The sequence below is a fragment of the Equus przewalskii genome, chromosome 11 (genome assembly GCF_037783145.1).
Source record: "Equus przewalskii isolate Varuska chromosome 11, EquPr2, whole genome shotgun sequence".
Taxonomy (NCBI): Eukaryota; Metazoa; Chordata; class Mammalia; order Perissodactyla; family Equidae; genus Equus; species Equus przewalskii.
Genome location: NC_091841.1, coordinates 10,745,972 through 10,765,520, shown reverse-complemented (window position 1 = coordinate 10,765,520; position 19,549 = coordinate 10,745,972). Strand labels below are relative to the sequence as shown.

Below are 19,549 nucleotides of genomic sequence, written 5' to 3'. Positions count from 1 at the left end.
TACCTGTGAAGTTCTGGAGAGGTGAACGACCTTCAGTTTGCAAAAAATTGTGTGAAGTTATGTTAGCAAGAGACTATTCATCTCTAAAAGCAAAAATAATTTTATTTACTCCAACTTCTGTGTTCTGAATGTATTTTTTTTCAAGGACAAATCTATATTTTAAAAATTTAAGCAAATACGGTTAAAATTTTGAGCTACCTTAGCTACAAGTGTGAAATGTATGTGAGAAACAAATTAAGTACTTTCAGTCAGCTTAACATGAGGAAATCAAAGTTAAGTCAGATTTAAATATGTGTTTTGCATATGGATAGTGTAAAAAGTACAAATTTATGTATAAATCTTTTTTGCTGCTAACTCATTCTTATTAAATTATAGAAATAAAATATTTGCTTTTCTTTTTTATCAGTTTGTAAATGGACAGTTTCTAAATCATGTCTCCAGAAGAAACACTCTGATAGTTCTGATGCACAGTTTAAGAATCACTAGTCTAAAAATAACTTACTCTTTTTGGGTATCTGAACCTCTTTGCGACTCTTAGTAGAGCTGTGGGTCCTCTTCCCAGAGCTCCCCTACTTAGAGGATTTAGCCGGTGGTCTCATGGCGTTGGCAGACGCGTCTGAAGCCCAGTCACGGGGGGCCCTTGGGCCTAAAGGGTCTCAGGTGTTAAAACCTGTGCTGGTTGGCTTCTTTCTGTGATTTTTCTTTATACTTTCTATGCAGACTTTTCCAAAAATATTTGGCCGGTATTTATGGTAGTTTGTTTCTTAGGAGAGTAACTGCTGCAGCTGGTTGAGAGGAAGTGAGGTCTGGTGGAAAGGCAGCTCAGGCAGAGGAGTCTCGGGAGGGTCTCTGAGCTTTCCTCCAGCGTCACCCCCAGCTGGCCGTGTGACCTTCCGGGAGGTCACCTAACCTCTCAGGCTTCGATTTGCTGTGTGATTTCTGCAGTCCCTGCTAGCGGTTTTATGATATCGTGGTTCAATGATATCATGGTAAAATTCTTTATCACTTTGGGGTTGGCTCTGATACTGATGTTTGGGGAAAATGCCCTGGAGTTAAGGTATATGTTCATTGTGCCTTTTTACTGATTTTGACTTTTCGGAAGAGTTTCTGTGTCTCTCCTTTCTCAAATGCTGTATAAGTAAAAGTTAAAGTCCCAGCCCTGTGCTGATCACTTTGAGTTTCAACATATTTTGTTTATTCTGGGTATAAGCCGTTGTTATTATATGTGTTGCAATTATCATCTCCTGTTCTGTGGCTTGCTTTTTCATTCTCTTAATGGTGTTTTTTTTTTTTTTGATGAACAGAAGTTCTTAATTTTAATTTAGTCTAATTTATCTTTTCTTTTTCATTATATTTTAAAATGGTAATATTTTACTGACTAATCAACAGTTTTTATCCAAAGTCATTCATTTAACAAATAATGCTTTGGGAGATCGATGCGTAAGAAATTATCCCCAGGCTGAAAGAGCTCACAAGAAATGCCTAATAAGGAAAAGCAGCCTGCAACAGCGATTCAGGGTCGACTCAGTGAACCTGTTTACTTCGCCGATATTTACTGAGCACTTACTTTGGGCCTGGTACAGTTTTGAGTGGTACGAAGCCCTGCAGGTATCTATAATCTTAAGAATCCACTTTTTAAATTTGAAATATGATTGACGTATCACATTGTATTCGTTTTAGGTGTACAACACAATGATTTGATATTTGAATGTAATGTGAAATGACTACCGCAGTAAGTTTAGTTAGCATCCGTCACCACACATAGTTATAAAATTTTTTCCATGTGAGAATCCATTTTTTAATAATGCCATCGTTCTACGGATTTTTGCATGATTTTTCTTTTGGTTGGAAGTCGTTCCAGTCTTGGTGATTAAAATTGCCATTTGTATGGATCGAGAACTTTAAAAAGTGCTGCTAAAGGAAATGAATGTTAACTGCATGTATTGGGGCCTTTTTAGACTATTTGACTGTGTTTCGTATGACTGCACTTGATTAAATAAAGATTTATAATCGTGAAGATTTTTTGAGCTATCCTTTGAGGACATGAGAACGCTGTTGAGTGACGTCAGTCAACAGACGTGCTATGTTTAAAGCGTAAGGAAGATGAGCATGGTATGTGGAGTTTAAAAATTTAATACTCAAATATTAGGGGAAAAGTTTCTTTTTTTTTTTTTTTTAAAGATTAGCATCTGAGCTAACAACTGTTGCCAATCTTTTTTTAAAAATTAAAAAAAAAATTTTTTTTCTTGCTTTTTTCCTCCCCAAATCCGCCCAGTACGTAGTTGTGTATTCTAGTTGTGGGTCCTTGTAGTTGTGGCATGTGGGACGCCACCTCAGCGTGGCCTGATGAGCAGTGCCCTGTCCTCGCCCAGGATCTGAACAGTGAAACCCTGGGCTGCCGAAGCAGAGCGCACGAACCTAACCGCTCTGCCACGGGGCGGGCCCCAGGGGAAAAGTTTTGGTTTTTGTTTCTCAATCTTTTTTAGACCTTACTACATTTATTTTTTATTTTTTATTATTTTATTGAGGCCACATTGGTTTATAACATTGTGCAAATTTCATGGTTTTTTAAAACTGAAAAAGAAGTTTAGGGCAGGAAGAGTTACAGATAAACAGGATAGTCTGACTTGACTTTTCTGACCTTGAAGTCAACTTAAAGGAGTTTAATCTTAAAAAACACAGTTGATAAAAGCGTCACTGAGCATTGGATTGGGATCCCAGAAGCTTGGTTTTCTTTCTGGCGCTGTCACTGAGGAAATATGTGGCTTAGGGAGCCACTTCTGTGTCATGCGGTTTACAGTTGAAAGTGGTGAGACTTCAAGAATGTGAATGAAAAGTTTAATTAAAATTATGACTATACATATAAAATGCTGTAACTTTTAGGGCCTTATATAAATCCATTTCAAGATAAATAGAAAATAGGCCCTTTTAAGTAGGCCAAACTTAGGGCCAATAATGTTAGCTTAATTTGCTAATATAAGGCAGCAAACAGTGAAGGTCATTTGTTGGGGGTGAGGGTATATTTGTGTGTTACTTAGATGAGGAGCATTTCATTTCTGTCTGTTTCTTTGGAAGGGGAAACCATTGACTACTTATTTTTCCTTATCTTGAAAGAACTGGAAGTTACAGATTTAACTGCTCCTGAGTTCTTTCCTTGTGTAAAAAGTACCTCTCTCTTCCTTTTTTTCTTTTGGGTTTTAAAACTTCGGAGATTTGTTGTTTTGGTTTTTTCTTCTTAAAGTCAGATAGAAATCTTTAAGCTTTCAGCTTGTGGTGCCATGTGGTAAATCCATGTCTGTCAGCTAATTCCCTTTTCCCCTTCCTCTGTTGTAGGGAGCAAGAGAGCTGAAGGAGAGCTAGTCTCCCCAAAATTGGTAAGTACTTTGGCCAGGCGGGCACAGTGTGCCTCGTGCTAGTTGGATAATAATTTAAATGTTCGGTAATTTTTTTTTTTGAAAGCTCCTTCCCAGAAATAAGGCTTTGCTGTTTGCACCGAGTGAAAGTGAATTTGTGTCTAATTTCACATAGCTGTATCTCAAATGCATTTGTGTTTCTAATAATACTGCTAGGCTTGCACGTTCCTGCATTCGATAACCTGTTAAAATGTGAAGGTCCCCGTTGCCAAAAATGTCCTTAATGCAGTGGTTAGGGCTGAAAATTCAAAAGTCAGTAAATTCAAAAGTTAAGGTTTCCATTGTGCTTTGTATTGCTTAATATGCTGTTAAATTTGATGGCCTTAGTATATGTGCAAAACGGCTAGGCTAATGTAACTATGGGAACCTTGACTTTGAAATTTGGGACTCTTAAGCATTTATATTCTTAAATTTAATGTTGGACTGGCTTCATGTCTGATAAGTTGCGTTTTTAGTGTGTGTTGTTTCATATGATTCCTAAACAGGAAAGAATAAAAAGAGAGAGAGGTGTAGCATTGTGGGGTATCTAGGCAAACACATTTTTTCCTGGTATCTACTTTAATAATCTACTTGAGCAGCTTCTAAATCATCACACTTAATCATTTCTTCAAATGTCTAATTCAAGATCACAGATTGCACAGGGCAGTCTGGTGACTAAGGATCAAACAAATACTAACCTTATTTGGAGAGCGTGTAATATGATACGAATTAAACTCAAATAAGATAGCTGGGCTAGGGTGGTCCCCTAATCAAGGCTGCCTCTTTTTGTTTTTGTTCTTGTTTTTAGTTCTCTCTCTCCGACAGTCATTAACTTAGTGGGTGGAGGAGATCTTTGGTTAAGGCTGCTTTTTGGTAACTTACGGTCCTTGAGGCGTCTCTCTTACCTTTCAGGGTTTGGACTTCTGAACCTGAAAGGGCGGCTTTTGACCCAGTTAACCTTGCATTTTGCTACGTTTTTATTCTCCTCGCCTTTCACGGACCTTTTTACATAAATAATCAAGACCCTATAGCCCTTTCCTTTGAGATATGATAGAATCATAGAATCTTAGAGAAGGGACCTGAAGTGTCTTCTCTTCCAGCTATTTACCCGCTGTGGCCATTTCTTCTCCTGTATCCCTGACAGATTGTGCTTCGGGTACATATCGAATCCTACATTTTAAGAGTCCAGCTCATTATTTTCTATACTGTATTCTGAGGAACTCTGGTTCCACAGAAATGGATAAATATTATTGAGGTGTGGCGGGGGTGGGAAAAATGTTCTGTGCTCAAATAATTTGGGAAAAGCTGCGTTAAACAAAGTTAAACAGGTTTCTTTACTGCAGGACTTCTCAGAACCTTTAATATGCTAATATGCATTGTGAATCTCCAAGAGGGGGATATGGTATGCAGCATTCTTGAATACTTCTAATGACAGGGATCCCACTACCTCATAAGGTAACCCATTCCTTTTTTGTACAGCTCCACTCCTTAGCTCTTCCTTAAATTGATCTGAAATCTCTCTCTCATTGCTTCCACTTCTATTAAATACTTACTGGTTATGCCGAGACCACCACACCTTCTTGTGTTATTCTTTGTGGAGTAAAATATATATGATTCTGGCCAGGCTTGCCAGGACTACATTTTTATCATTAAACAGACTTCTAGTAATTGTGGCATCCAGTTCTACAATCTTGGCCTCCTTGCCACTGTGCTCTTACTGCTCTCCAGCCTCCTTCATTTTGAATTTCTGTGAGTTTCAAAATTTACTTCAGTGTTCTTGTTGGTGGGTATAGTTGGGATGCCTTTAGTAGACATGCTTGACTTCTGTAAAGAAAGGTGAGAAATAGAAGAACGTGGGTGTGCCGGCGAGGCCTGGGTCCGGTAGGCTGAGGTGGAAACTACATTAGGATGAACGCGGGCCGGGTGAGAGGTGTGGGCCAGTGCAGCAGGCCTGTGATGGGGAGGGTGCTTGGGGCACCCTGGCTTGACCTGGAATGTCACACCCTTGTGCTGCAGGGGGATGGCCTGTGTAGGTGTTCCTTATGTTTCAATTAAATGAAGACCTGGCCCCTCCACCCCAATAAAGAAAGTGGAGAAAGGAAAGATACGTATTTTATTTTATTTTATTTATTTATTTATTTTTAAGATTTTGTTTTTTCCTTTTTTTCCCCAAAGCCCCCAGGTACATAGTTGTACATTCTTTGTTGTGAGTCCTTCTAGTTGTGGGATGTGGGACGCTGCCTCAGCGTGGTTTGAAGAGCAGTGCCATGTCCGCGCCCAGGATTCAAACCAATGAAACACTGGGCCGCCTGCAGCGGAGCGTGCGAACTTAACCACTCGGCCACGGGGCCAGCCCCAGAAAGATATGTATTTTAAACTCAAACATTTTCAGACATTCAGATATCATAAATCTGATTGTGTGCGTGTGTATATATATACACACATAAATAGACACACACACATATATAAATGAATGGTTAGGAAACATCAGTCTCTCTAGCTGAGGTGATTTTTGTCAGCAGCTCTAATATCAGGATCTGAGCGTAGGAACCTTGCCAGTTTCAGAGGACGGCCTCTAAAATCAGGACCACCAAGCTCTTTGTGTAGCGGCATTTTCTGTTGACCTGTGGAGCGTCACCAAAGAAATACCACCACGAAAATAAGAAAATGAGTATTATATTGTTTTTTTATGTCATTTTTATTGATTGATGTTAGTGTTAGTTTTCAATAAGGACTATTAAAATAACTTTACTATTTTTAGCATTTGTGATCATTCTTAGCACTATTAATTAAAAGTTAAAGACACTATTTTATCTCTTAGCATGTTAGATACATATTAAGAAATAAGTATTTTGCGCAAATTAAAACTTGATATTTTAGTATTAGGCGTTGCTGAGTAAGGATCCACAGATCTCTCAAGGCTTTCCACTTTTCGTACAGCCATCCATCGCCTAACGACGGGACACATTCTGAGAAATGCCTCATCAGGCCATTTCCTTGTGCGAACATCACGGAGTGCACTCACACAGACCTCGGTGGTGTGGCCCACCACGCACCTGGGCTGTAAGGTGCTCATCTTTTGGGGGCACGGTTGTGTATGTGGTCCATGGTGACTGAAACTTAGTTTTGCGGTGCGTGACTGTATTTAAAACAATTTGGTAAACCTATTCAGAACACTGCTCTGAGAATATAGGTCAAGGGTCGGGTCTTACAGCAAGCAACATGCAGTCTCGAGAACATGGAGCAGGCCCTTCTTAGGGATTCAGCCTGGGGCACAGTGCATTACAGACTTCTTGTCTGGTAGAGAACCTTGGTTGACAAGTTGAGTTTTGATTGGAGCAAGGTTTCTATCAATTCAGGAACAGAGCAGTGTTTCTTAGCAGTAAACTGAGAATTATAGCATTAACTACTTATTAGAATCATAATGAAAGACTTGGGGTCACATATCTCCAAGCAGAACTATGCTCAGAGGAATAGTTACAAGCCCCTTTCTTAGAGAATTTGAAAATAAAGCCTGCAGTCTTCTCAGCAATATACTGTGTTGAGAAGTTGATTAAAAAGATTGTGTGGGGCCAGCCTGGTGGCCATAGTGGTTAAGTTGGCGCACTCTGCTTCAGCGGCCCATGATTCACAGGTTTGGATCCCACACGTGGACCTAGCACCACACTGTGGCAGCATCCCACGTGAAATAGAGGAAGATTGGCACAGATGTTAGCTCAGGGCCAGTCTTCCTCACAGAAAAAGGAACAAAAAAGGTAATGTGTATGAGTAAAAGTTAAGTATGTTAAGAATGGTGTAGAACTTTACAGTTTACAAAGGGCTTTTCATGTAACTTTACCTTATTTAAAGCTCATCACAGTTTTATGAAGTAGGTGATATTGTTGCCATTTTCCTGATTTAGAAGCAAACAAACAAACAAATTAAAAAATCCTGAGGCTGAGGGTGGTTGCACAGCGAGTAAGTGGAATCAGGTTTTTTCGTTTTTTTGGAAAGAGTGAATGTTCTTTCCAGACATCCCAGCTGCCTTTTTTAGTGGGATTTGATGATTATTTTTGTTTGGTCGCTTTGTGGAGTTCTTATTTGTTTACGTTTTGGGTTTTCTTTAATTTGAAGGCGAGAGGCCATTAGGTGTCCTGGTGGTTTGACACGTACAGTTTTGATGAAAATGTTGGTATTTTGTGCTAGGCAGTTGCCCTCCCTGATGGTAGTATCTAGAGCCGTTGGGGGGCGGAGGGCACTGTGAATTCAGTAAACGTTTCTGTGACAGTTTTGTGAGTCTGTTTGTATTTACCTGCAGCAACCGCTTTGTTGTTTGTACCTTAATAGAGTTGGTCAGAATACGGTAAATTTCCTTTTTACAAATGTAGCAGGTAATACCTTCCTTATGGTGCTGTAAACTGCCCCCAAACCGCCTTCGCGTAACGGCTGCATGAGTTGTCTAAGCCCCCAAAATATTTTTTAAAAGAATTCAGCGTGTGCTTGCCTTGCCTTTGTAAGCTGTAAATACGTGCATATGTTGTTCCTTTAGGCGGAGGCCAACCTCTTAACATTGCCGTTCAGAAAGAGGCCTTTTTGAAGGAGGATGTCAGGTGAATCTTCCAATCCTTCATAAGTCTTTCTGTAGCAGGTCACTCCCTTTTTTAACCCTTCAGTTTTATTTCTAAGTAAAATGAGTAACTGGCACTTGCAGTCCTTGCCAGATCCCGTTGTGCTCCTGTGTGTGTCTCTGATGAGCAGACAGCGGTCTGCGGAGCGCGGTCCAGCTGTCGGCCCTCCTCAGCGTGCGCCTGAGGCTCTGACATCTAGAGTCTCCAGGTTAAACGCGGGGTTTCTTTGGCGTTTCTTGAACGTTCTGTTTCCTCAGTGTAAGATTTCCTGATGCGTTATCTAGCAATCCTCAGCTTTTTCTTCTTTAAAAACAAGTGCATGTTTTCTCTGGAAAATTTTGAAAATATTGATACTCTGAAAAGAAGAAAGTAAATAACCGTTCGTGCTGCCGCCCAGATATAACCAACAGCAGATCATGAGTGTGCCCCTGACCCAGACTCCAGCCCGCTCACGGTGCGCTGATTTTTACAAATCTGCTCGGTTTGACAGACTAAACTTACCTTCTTAAGATTCACGTTTCTGTGACGCGATTAAAGATGGGTGTTTTCCATGTTTGTTGGTCATTCTTATTTCTTCTTCTCTGAATTGCCTTTTCATAGTTGAAGTTAATGAGAGCACTCTATAAATCATGGTCACTCTCTGTTGTGTATATTGTAGATTCTCTGTGTTCATAACCTGCTGTTTGTTTCCAGAGTTTATATGATTTGAGTTGCACTACGATGGTGTACGTTACTACCAGTAAAATAAAATGTGGCCTTTCTGTTGTTGAAAATACCCCTTTAACTTCAAGGTGATTCTTAATTTGACAGAAATTGTAAGGAATCATTTTTGGATGCATTTTCTGATAGAACTTTGCAAAAGTTCGAACTAATTCAAGTAATGTCTTCAGGAAGAACTTGAGTACATAAGTCAAGAATTTGAGTAGGGAGATTACTTTAGTATTTAAAATTAAAGTGACTGTGTAGTTTTAATGTTTGCTTTTGTATGTAGAATAAACTTACATGACAACAAAAACCTTGGTCTAAGTCAGTAACTTGACGATTCTGATATTTATTTCTTTATTATAATTCCAGAGATGTTCTAAGATAATAACAAGCTGGAAAACCCAGATTTGTTCATCAACATAGGTTTCCTTTTCCAAATTATCTCCCCGAAACGTACCGTCTTTATGAAGTTTTTTGGTTGACAGTATCATTGTACAGTAATTCTTTCCTAGCCCCCACAAATGTAAGTTTGAAGGAGTTTTACACTTTTGAAATTTACTGTATTTTAGGTTAGCGCATTTGATATTACATAACATAGTATATGAGCCCTCAGGGAGAGATCGCCAGTGATGTTTTAAGCCTAGCGAGATTATACAAATAAAACGAAAGCTAATATTCACAAGAATAGATTCTGTGGTTAATGATTCCATTGTAAGTCTATAAAATCAGGTTTTAAAGAAGTTTTAAGAAAACTTAGGTTGAATATGGACTTTATCCATAGATAAATCATTTTTGGGATGTAAAATTTATGAATCTCATTGAATTGGTTTAAGAAATAGTGGTTCTTCTAGCTTCCTGAGTATTCCTTTCCTCAATTTGTAAGAATACTGAAAAGCTTCTCTAACTACAAGTTTTGTAGGTACAAAGAAGAAAAGAGAAAGAAGTAACTTTAAATTTATTCAGGCAAAAGCAAACTTTTGCTTTGGGAGGGTACCTAAAATCATGTCGAAGCCTGCATTCAAGAAAAAAGAAAAAAATTTCAAAGAGAAATTAGCCATTGAGTTAATTTAAGTGATTAGAATTTAATGCTGAGCGGAGCAGACTGGGAAGCTCCACGTTCGCATCTAGACTTGGGCGTATCTCTGTGTGCGATTACACACAGGAAGGAGCGGCCTGCAGGCTGGGAGGAGACGGCGTCCATCGCAAAGCTTGCAGACGCCTGTCCCTTGGCTAGAGCGCCTCATCTATTGTGCACGATCGATGTATTTTTTAATATCCTGGTCGTAACTTTGTGGAAAGTGCAGTTACGTTGCATTGTATTTGTGTGAAGTATTAATTTGTTAACGGTAAACTTTAAGTTACACCAGGATTTTCCCCTGTTTGGAGTTTATTTTTTAAATAGAGTAAAAGTTCAACCCGATGAAAATACTCTGGCCTTCTTTGACCTCTGAGAGACCCTGAACTCTCCCGTTCACTCGGTGTGATGTTTAAAAATGTATGGCCCTGTCATTATGCGTCTCTTCTGAGCACAGCATGTCCTGGGGGTTGCAGCCTCGTCCTCCTCTGGGGCGGAGGTGGTCTCGTTCCACTCTGCGTCCTCTCGATGTAGGATGGACCGTGGTGCTGAGGACGTAGTAGGTGCTTAGACGTTTTCACAACCAGATTAAATACTTTTTTCCCCCATTTCTTACTTATTTCAAGTGTTCTATAGCAGAGTGCTCAAAGAATAAAACCCAGAAAGTTTTGGTACCAATTCAGTACGAAACTATTCATTTCGGGACGAAATCGGTTTGGGCAATTTCTTGCATTGTGTTAGAGAATCAAATGTTTTTCAACTACTGTGATTTATTTTATTTAACATGAATATTTCCTTTATGCCCAACATAATGATGCAGCACGTTTTGTGATCTCTACAGCGGCAGTGAGAAGAGGCATTTGTTAGTTTAAACGGAGGCTGAAGAAACTAGAGAATTAGCAGACGAAGAGAAAGTGGAGAAGGTAGAGGATGGAGTTGCAGACTCTCCAGGAGGCTCTTAAAGTGGAAATTCAGGTTCACCAGGTACGTGGCGTTCTCGGCTTCTCCCGCACCGTGTTGTAAGGAATGGCTAAGAGTAGCAGAGGCCCGACTCTGATTTCAGTACAGCTTTCCTTGTCTTTCAGACAGTTGTCCAAGAGTCATGTCAGTTGCCTTTTATCACCTCTAAACAAACTCATTGATAATACTTTTAAGAACTTTAATAAAATATTCCTGACTTGCTTTCCAGAGAAAAGAACTGAAAATATTTTTTTCATATACTAAAGGTGTTAAAAAAACAACAACAACAACAAAAAGCACTTTCTTTTTTTCTGTTTTTTGGTTCATTTGAGGGACTTTGTTCATATGATTTAACTTAGGTATTTTAAATAACAAGGCATGTTTAACTTGACTACCATGTATACTGAAGTTTTTATTCATAACTCAGCTTTCGATTTTGACCTTGATTCCAATCTTCCATAAAGAAAGTGTGATTGTCTTCATAGGTGTTTAAATTCCAAGTTTGACAATTTTATCTCAGCGACCTAGGTGGCTGAACAAACTTAAAATATATATATATATAAATAAAAATATTAATAATTATGTAATAATTATATTAATAAAATATATATTAAATGTGTATATTTTATTTACTATAACTGTAACCAAGACAAAAAGCTATCCTTCAATAACTAAATCATTAATATTTATTATGTAAACAGAATATCCCGTTTTATATCTCTTTTCTAGACGTTAGCTGAATGTGGTCCTGGGTTCAATCCCATGTACACACGCGCATGCACATATATAATCCTTGGTAATCAAAAGTGATCAATTGATTACTTATGACTGTTCGGGGTGTGGGAGTAGAGAGGAGAAGGCAGCTATTTCTAAAGGTGTTTGTTCTTGGGTGCGGTTTGCCTTGGCTTATCTGAATAGTCTGAGGTAAGGTTAATTTCTAAAATTGTTGGAAGAACACCTTGGGCTTTTGCCGACTACTGAATTTGCAAGTTGCTTAGAATTAGGTGGAAGAGAACTTACGGGAAATCTTCAAACGTATGCATATATAAAGGGCTGTGTACACACACACACATACACTTTTTACCTTAAGTCTGTATGTTCAGAAATCCCTGCTGCTGCTTTGGGTTTTGTTAAACTCTTGCTCAGCAATCGTCTTATACTTTGCTGTGTACAGACAGGCTTCTCTACGTGAAGTGTGTTTTGTTTTTGTGACAGCGTTAAGAAATTTAATATGTAATAAGTTATGCACGTTTTATTTTGTTTGGTCTTGCTTCTGGTACTAATTGAGGAGAATAAAAATCTTTTTACAAAAACAAGCTTGTCTCTTTCCAGGACAAAAGTATTTTAACATAGAGGTTTGTTAAATACCTGTTTGGCTGAATGGCAAATGACGAGAGTTAAATTCACGATTTGTTCAAAGCTGACATAATCATAGAATAAATTTCTGGGCAACAGTAAGTAATCAATCTGAAATTTGTATGGATCAAAGGTAATTTAATGACGTTGTATGTAATTTTTGGAGCTATTCCTCCTCTCTAGAAGTTTTGAGGGGCCGGCCTTGTGGCCGAGTGGTTAAGTTCAAGCGCTCAGCTTCAGCAGCCTAGGGTTTCGCCAGTTGGGATCCTGGGTGCGAGCATGGCAGCACTCATCAGGCCATGTTGAGGCGGCGTCCTGCATGCCGTAACTAGAAGGACCCACAACTAAAATATACAACTATGCGCTGGGGGGATTTGGGGAGAAAAAGCAGGAAAAAAAAAAGATTGGCAACAGTTGTTAGCTCAGGTGCCAATCTGAAAGAAAAAAAAAAATTTTGAGATGGCAGTTAGCATTCTGCTTTCAGTTCGTCCTCACAAGATACGACCAAGTCCCAAATAAGACTTTCTTGAAAGGCTCATGACCTGAATTGAACTAAGTTACTAAAAACTGAGTTCTTAAATATTATTTAGTTTTACATTTTTAATTCAAGCATACCAATTTTATGAAATGTATAATTATGACAAAAATTGTTTATTTTGTTGTAAAATCTAATTTAAAATTTAAAATTACATTTGTTGACTCAAAAGGGATATAATATTCTTCCTAAAGTTATCCCAAACACTCTCTTAATATTCACATTGTCTGTTTCCCTATATGTTTAGCTATTTGTTTTCTTAGCATAAAATTAATAGCTTTTATATTCATCCTTAATTGTTACACAATATTTTGTGCAATAATAAACATTTATATGTTGAGTGATAGTATTTTAACATATAAAGTATATAAGATTTTCACTCTAGTTACGTTTAGAATACTTTCCTACTTTTGAAAAAAAATTAAGTATTAACAGTAAATCCAAGTGATATGCCTATTTGTAAATCTGATTGGATATGTGGTAACCGACATGATCACTGGTCATGACAAGTTCACGGATGCCAGAAATGACACCAAAGTAGGCACTGGCTATTAGGCTGAGACCAAAAGCAGATCATACATTTGACTAAATATTGGGGCAGGAGCCACCCCTTCCTGCATTTCCTGTTAGGGAATGAAATTAGGGCTGCACTTGAGCTTACTGAATTGAAAGTGTGTTCTGAAACTACCTGGTATTGCTGTAATGGAAGTATATTTTCATTCTTTATGGACAGGGAGATGGTTAAGAAAGTAGTCATGTACATATTGTTGATGTTGAATGAATGTTTAAATAATAATGGCCTGTGATGAGCATCTCATCTTTTTTGAGAAAATGCCTTTTTGATTATTCTTATGCAGGTTTGATGGAAGCCATATTTAAACTTTCGGAACATTTGCTTTGCATGGAATAGAGAATAGTATAAAGTAGAAGTTAGCAAACTCCTTCCATATAGGGCCAGATAGTAAAATATTTTATACTTTGTGAGTCATTTTATGGTCTGTGTCACAACTATTGTGCTCCGCTGCTATACAGACAAAGTGGCCATCGACAATATATAAATGCATGATTGTGAGTGTCTCAATAAAACTTTATTTGCAAAAAGAAGTGGCATGCCAGGTTTGCGGGCTCTAGTTTGCCAGCCCTTGGCATGAAGTTTAGCCTCATGAAAAATTGCTGTGTTCTTGCAATAGAAAGTAACTTACCTTTGATAACACAGTGTCAGCTTCAATTCACTAGGGGTTTGGATGGTCTAATTAGGTTGTCCAGCTTGTCCTCTCCTGCCTCTGATTGTCTAGAATGCACCTTGACTGCTTATGGATAGAAAAATTGGTTTATTTATTTCCTCCAGAGGTGGAGACTTAGTGTGGTTATCAGTCAGTTTTTAAATTCCAGTGGCGTGGAAGAATACCTTTTTCATCTTTAAAAAGGCAACTTTAGTATAGTAGCCAACTCTGGTAACCAAATCCAAAGGAAAACCAAGGGCTATTTTCATTGAAGAGCGTGGCTGGCCTTTAGGCTGCGTTCGTAAAAATGTCTGTGTGTAAAACTTTGTGTTTAAATTTCATTCAGCTCCTGGACTGTTATTACTACTTTGTAGATGAAGTCTAGGATGTGGAAACGTTACCACTGTCGCCCATGAATCAAGTATAGTAGTATCCACCCTGTGTGTTCGGAGGTCACGTGGTTGGCAGCCCCGGGTGTCCAGAATGTGTCTTAGCACCTGAAGGAAAGCTTTTAACCAACTAGAATAGATGTCAGAACTCACTCACCAAAGAGTGTACATTTTACTCAAGGGGCATTTCTTAGGTTATTTCGACCTCTTCGCTCGTCTTAGAATTAGTTCACTGAGCGTATCACACAGCAGATCAGAAGCAGCACATTTGAGCTGGGCTCCAGGGGCCGTCAGAGGGAGGCACAGTCATAGCAGGAAGATGTGCTCGCTGGCTGCTTGGCGTTAGGAGTAGACCGAAGAACTGAAATGCAGGCACAAGAACTCTTGAAGACATAGCGGTCTGGGGCCTTCACTGTCAGGAGCCCATTGTATTGTTTGTAGCATAGTGTAATAATTGTTGTAATCAGGTCTCTAAGCGTCATTGAAAGCTGACTTTTTTTCTATTTAAGAAGGGTGATAAGTATATATTTTAGAATGATTTTATTTTATGACTAAAAAATTTAAAAGTTCCTTGTCACCCAAAGAGAGGGACAGATTTTTCAAGTTACGTGAGAAATTCACTTGGGGACAGCTTATTCCTGGATCCCTGGAGGAATCAGCCTTCTGCTCTTCCTTCATCCTTCAAGTTCTCTGTCCCCGGTTGTCGTTACCTTTGGGCAGTGGTGCTGTTGGAAGTTGGGCTGGGTCAAATGAAATCTGTTTTTCCCCTTTTTCCTTGTTTGGGCTTGTTTCCCCTGGTGGAGGTCTGTCTTAGTGTTCTGGTGGCGCGCTCCTTCCCAGAGGGACTCAGGTCGGTAGAGTTGGCGTCATCGTTCCTCCGCTCCCTTGCTCTCAAGGACGGAACGTTGCTGCTCCATGGAGGGGACAGTGGCACCGTCCCGTGCGACACCAGGCTCCTCCTGTGGTGGGAACCAAACCAACAGACTTGCCGAATCTCTCCTTTGCTGTCTGCAAAAAGGCCTGCTGTGTGTGGGGGCAGCTTCTCTCCAGGCCTTTTTTGGGACCCCAGACAATGACAATATTTTAAAGGGCTGTTTGGCTTTTAGGGCATCCAGCGTGTTTAAATTGCCTTTTAAAAGCTCCCCTCTCCATCTTGTGCTCTAGATTTTTTAAAAAGCAGGAGCTTTTCGTTTCAAACATAAGGAGGTAGTTTGATTTTTTTTTTTTGTATTGAGGAATGTCTCATTAACCTTCTGTATGGATCACAGAAGCTTTCGATCTCTTCTGATTGTGGTGTTGCTCATTTTTTTGTGTGGACCTGAAAACTATATTTTGGGGGCCAAACCTGATTAGCCATAGTGAGTAACATGTAAGACTGATGGTTCTTTTTCTCTCTTTATTACCAGAAACTGGTTGCTCAAATGAAGCAGGATCCACAGGTAAAGTACCACTTTCGTTAATTTAATTTTTAAATTAAAATAATTTAAGATGAAGTGACCATAGAATACTAAAATAGACCAGTGCTTAAGTTTTAAAAACTATATCGTCTCTAACAGCAATTATTTTTAGCATGTTGGTCTTCATGTTTTAAGAGTCTAGAAAAAATCCAGTCATTCTATTATAGCTGTCATTTCATCTTGGTTACTATTATTTTGCTTCTATATTAATTGCTTTAAGTATTTTCGGAAAAAAAATGAGAGTTAATACTCTTCATATAGCTTAAATTCCATTTCCATAAGCCCACTTATTCAAAATCAGAGTTTGTGAGGCTTTCTGTAGTCTCAAAATTATTGACCATGGCCCAGAACCATTCTTACTTTCTCATGGTTTATAATATAGAACTTTTAATTACTTAATCCCACTATGTTCAGGGTAACAATTCTAGAATAATCTTTTAAAAGCCTTTAAAAAATTTTTATTTTTGAAGCAGCCTTTAAAAAGGATTTAAAAGTACTTTATATAAAAATCCAGCAAATGTTACCTTTTTTAAAATCCTCATAGGAATTTTTGACTTCGGCATTTTACTCTTACTCCCTGAAGAGAAATCTTCCTAAAAAATGATCTTGTCTTAGATGATTATATTTATTGCTCAGGCAGTGTCTCTTGTAGTTCTTAGGCAGCGGGTCTTAGGTATGGAGAGCAGTTATCAGACTCTTTCAGCATTTCTCCCTTGCATTTGTTTACTCATAATCTGTTCACAGAACACCTAGACCTATCGGTGGGCACTCAGATATATATGTATATTTTTCAGCTTGTTAAACATACCATACATACCTTATTGTAAAGTTAAGTAAATTCTTAGATTGAAGAATAGTACTGAGGCAGATTGATGTTTGGAAGTGGGAAATAATCACTTCTACACATTTAGCACCGAGTGCCCTAACTGTTGTGTTTTAACGCAATCCATTGATTCTGAGAGCTGGCGTTGATAGCCCACGTTTAGCTCTGGTTTGACAGTCCAACTTCTTTGAGAAGCATCTCCATTTTTATTTATTTTAATATATTGTAATTTAAATTAGATTTAAGAAACCACGAAGCAGTAGACCTTAGATTCTCTTCTGTTTAATATGGTGACCTACACTATCGGCAACTGAAATATTATTAGAAAACTTCAGCATTTCTAATATAGCTGGTGGTCTTGTAGGAGAGCAGTCTTAACTGGAAGAATCTGAGGGGGTAGTAAGTTGTTGGACAATTTTATGGGTGATCTCATTAGAGAGGCCTTATATCAAATACACTTATAAAAAAGACCACTTGGGGGCCGGCCTGCTGGCGTAGTGGTTAGGTTCACGCCCTCTGCTTGGTGGCCTGGGGTTCGCCGATTCAGAACCCCAGTGCAGACCTATGCAGCGCTTACCGAGCCATGCTGTTAAAATAGAGGAAGATAGGCACAGAAGTTATTTCAGGGCCAATCTTCTTAAAAAAAAAAAAAAAAGACCACATGAATTAAACATGAGAGGGAAAGACGTATGCCCAACGCTGGCAGAAGACCAGATAGGGTGAATTGAAAGAACTGCACGTGAAATGATGAAGAGAAAGTGGTCTCTCACTGGAGTGGGTTCACTGCCAGTAGGCTGCCCTACTACATTAAGCACTTGAAACTTCAATTTGGATCTTTTTCCCACTTGAGTAAAAGGCAAGCGTGCTCAGTGTATCTCATCTAAAATAGTCTTCTTTTTTGATTGCTAGAATTTTAGAACTGAGAAAATGCCCTGGTCGGCAGTGTGTTAATTTGGGTGATGTGGTGTTAAGGCAGTCACAGCACTGACAGCTTTTCAGATCTGGGCTAAAACAACAAATGGACTCTCCTAAGTAAGGGAGAGGGCAAGGAGAGAAAAACCTCTTGTCTTTGTTGATCAAGCCAACAAACATGCATTGTGTGCATACTTCGAACTTCAGTTTTTCTGCTTTTGTCTGATCAGTGGAGCTTTAGGTTTTCTGTCAACTAACATTTTCTGTAAAGAATGATATTTTAGTAGAAAAGAGTACTATTACCGTGCAAGATGCTAAACTCTGAAACTTCTTGTGATTTCCAACAATTGCAAAGAGCTGCCCGTGGTCTGGTGTTAGGAGCCCACGTTTAGGATCTGTGCGCGTTGGGTGGTGATAATGTGACTGCAGCTTAATGCATGACGAATTTGATTGGCCAAACGCTTAAGGTTGCTTCAGCGTTTGTAATACAGTATGCATAAAGTCTTCTTGCTACTATTTTGTTAACAAATGAAATATCTTTCTCACAGATATTTTTTCTTTCCAATCAGAATGCTGATTTAAAGAAACAACTTCATGAACTCCAAGCCAAAATCACAGCTTTGAGTGAGAAACAGGTAGGGGAAAGGGGGGAGGGCGTATTTTTAACATTGTGTTCTAAAGATATGCCTGCTCGAGGCTTCTAGGAGAAATGCTATTTTTCCTCATGTGTGAAAATCAGTGTGGGCAGCCAGACTCAGTTTTAAATTTGTTTGAGCTCTGTTTATCTATTTTTATTTTTGGTTGAAATCAGTCTGTAGAGTATCCCGTGGGTATATGTTACTGGCAGATAATCTGGAAGCACTGTGGCAGGCTGCTGCTGACTCTGTTAGTTAAACTCTGTAGTTCACCCATAGGGGACGGGAAAGAGGAGGGGAGTGGGGGTATGTGACAGAGAGTCTTGCGGCCGCTAGATGTGCCTTGTGCCCTGGTTTAAAGGCTTGAGCTGGCGTCTACCTTGCTGTGGAGAGAATGGATGTAAATAGATTGCTATAAATGTAGGTCTCCCGTTCTGATGGGTGTCGTACCCTTATGTTAATCTTTATTAGATATTGACCTACTACTCTGTGGGAAAACTTCGGTGGAAACTTGCGAGATTTATTCTATATAGGGCAAGAGAAGAGCATCTTGCTTTTTCCCCGAGGACATCTGGACAGTGTTCTTTGGAGTTTCTGTATAATGACCTCCACTTCACCAACTCAGGCAGCTCCTGCCACCAGGTGGAGTGTGACCATTGATGGAGCTATAAGCAAATGTCTGTGGTAATCTGACAAAGCGTTTGTTTTCTCGTTCCTTCCCCATCACTCTCCCCTCTGGTTAAAAGGAGTTGTTTTCTATCTTGGGGTGAGTAAATGTGTGAACCAAAAGGAGAAGGTGATTTACAATTGATAGTTCAGGCTAGTGACGTCTTATTGAAGATTTTTGTCTAAATGGTTCTCGATAATTGATTTTTATGTTCCTTTTTAAACTTTTATTTAGCGAAATAATAGCAATGAGAGTAATTTATTCCTGGTGACTTCTGATTGTGTTTGTATTGCGTTTTCATTTAACTAAGGGGAGAAATAAATTTTGAGAACTATGTGGAATAGATACGAGTCGTTAATGTTTCAGAATAGAATCTTTTCCAAGCTGAGTGCACAACTGCTCCCCCCCTCATGTTCTTATGCTTCTCTGTTCCCCCATCTTGTCTTCTCCAGAGACAGGAGGTGTTTCAGATCCGGGAATCACCAAATTAAGATTGGGAGGAGGGGGCATGGTGGAGACAAATTTGTAAGGAAAAATATAAACAGAGTTTGTTAGCATGTATTTGGCTCTGAAAGTGATTCAGTTCTCTAAAGTCAAAATAATGTGCGTTAAAGTGTTCTAGCTTTAGAGTTCTTTTAGCTGAGCCTCCTTATAGTTTCAGGGTTAGTTTGACAAGATGCCAATGAATGAGTCACTTTTGCTGAAAAATTCACGTGTTCCAGCAGGGAAAGGAGGTGAGAACTGATTAGTGGAGTAGGGGGTGGGGGTTGCTGTCCCAGCGTTGAGGCAACCTAACACTCCATTTGGGGAAAA

General features: G+C 39.1%; 1 protein-coding gene across 46 annotated transcripts in view; it reads left to right on the top strand.

Moving 5' to 3' along the window:
- PHF21A (PHD finger protein 21A) overlaps positions 1-19,549 on the top strand; it is a 174,084-nt gene that overhangs the window by 24,014 nt on the left and 130,521 nt on the right. For 24 of the 46 annotated variants that reach the window (XM_070564918.1, XM_070564936.1, XM_070564940.1 and 21 more), the window contains 4 exons: positions 3,334-3,374; positions 10,621-10,763; positions 15,649-15,681; positions 18,004-18,069. The exons of 2 other annotated variants lie outside the window; for them this stretch is intronic. In XM_070564918.1, the coding sequence (XP_070421019.1) occupies positions 10,710-10,763; positions 15,649-15,681; positions 18,004-18,069 (153 nt within the window). In that variant the 5' untranslated portion in view covers positions 3,334-3,374; positions 10,621-10,709. Of the gene's footprint in view, positions 1-1,389; positions 1,609-1,694; positions 2,113-3,333; positions 3,375-4,720; positions 4,848-10,599; positions 10,764-15,648; positions 15,682-18,003; positions 18,070-19,549 lie in introns of those variants that run through there. 20 more of the 46 variants (XM_070564906.1, XM_070564938.1, XM_070564895.1 and 17 more) reach the window with 7 other exon arrangements.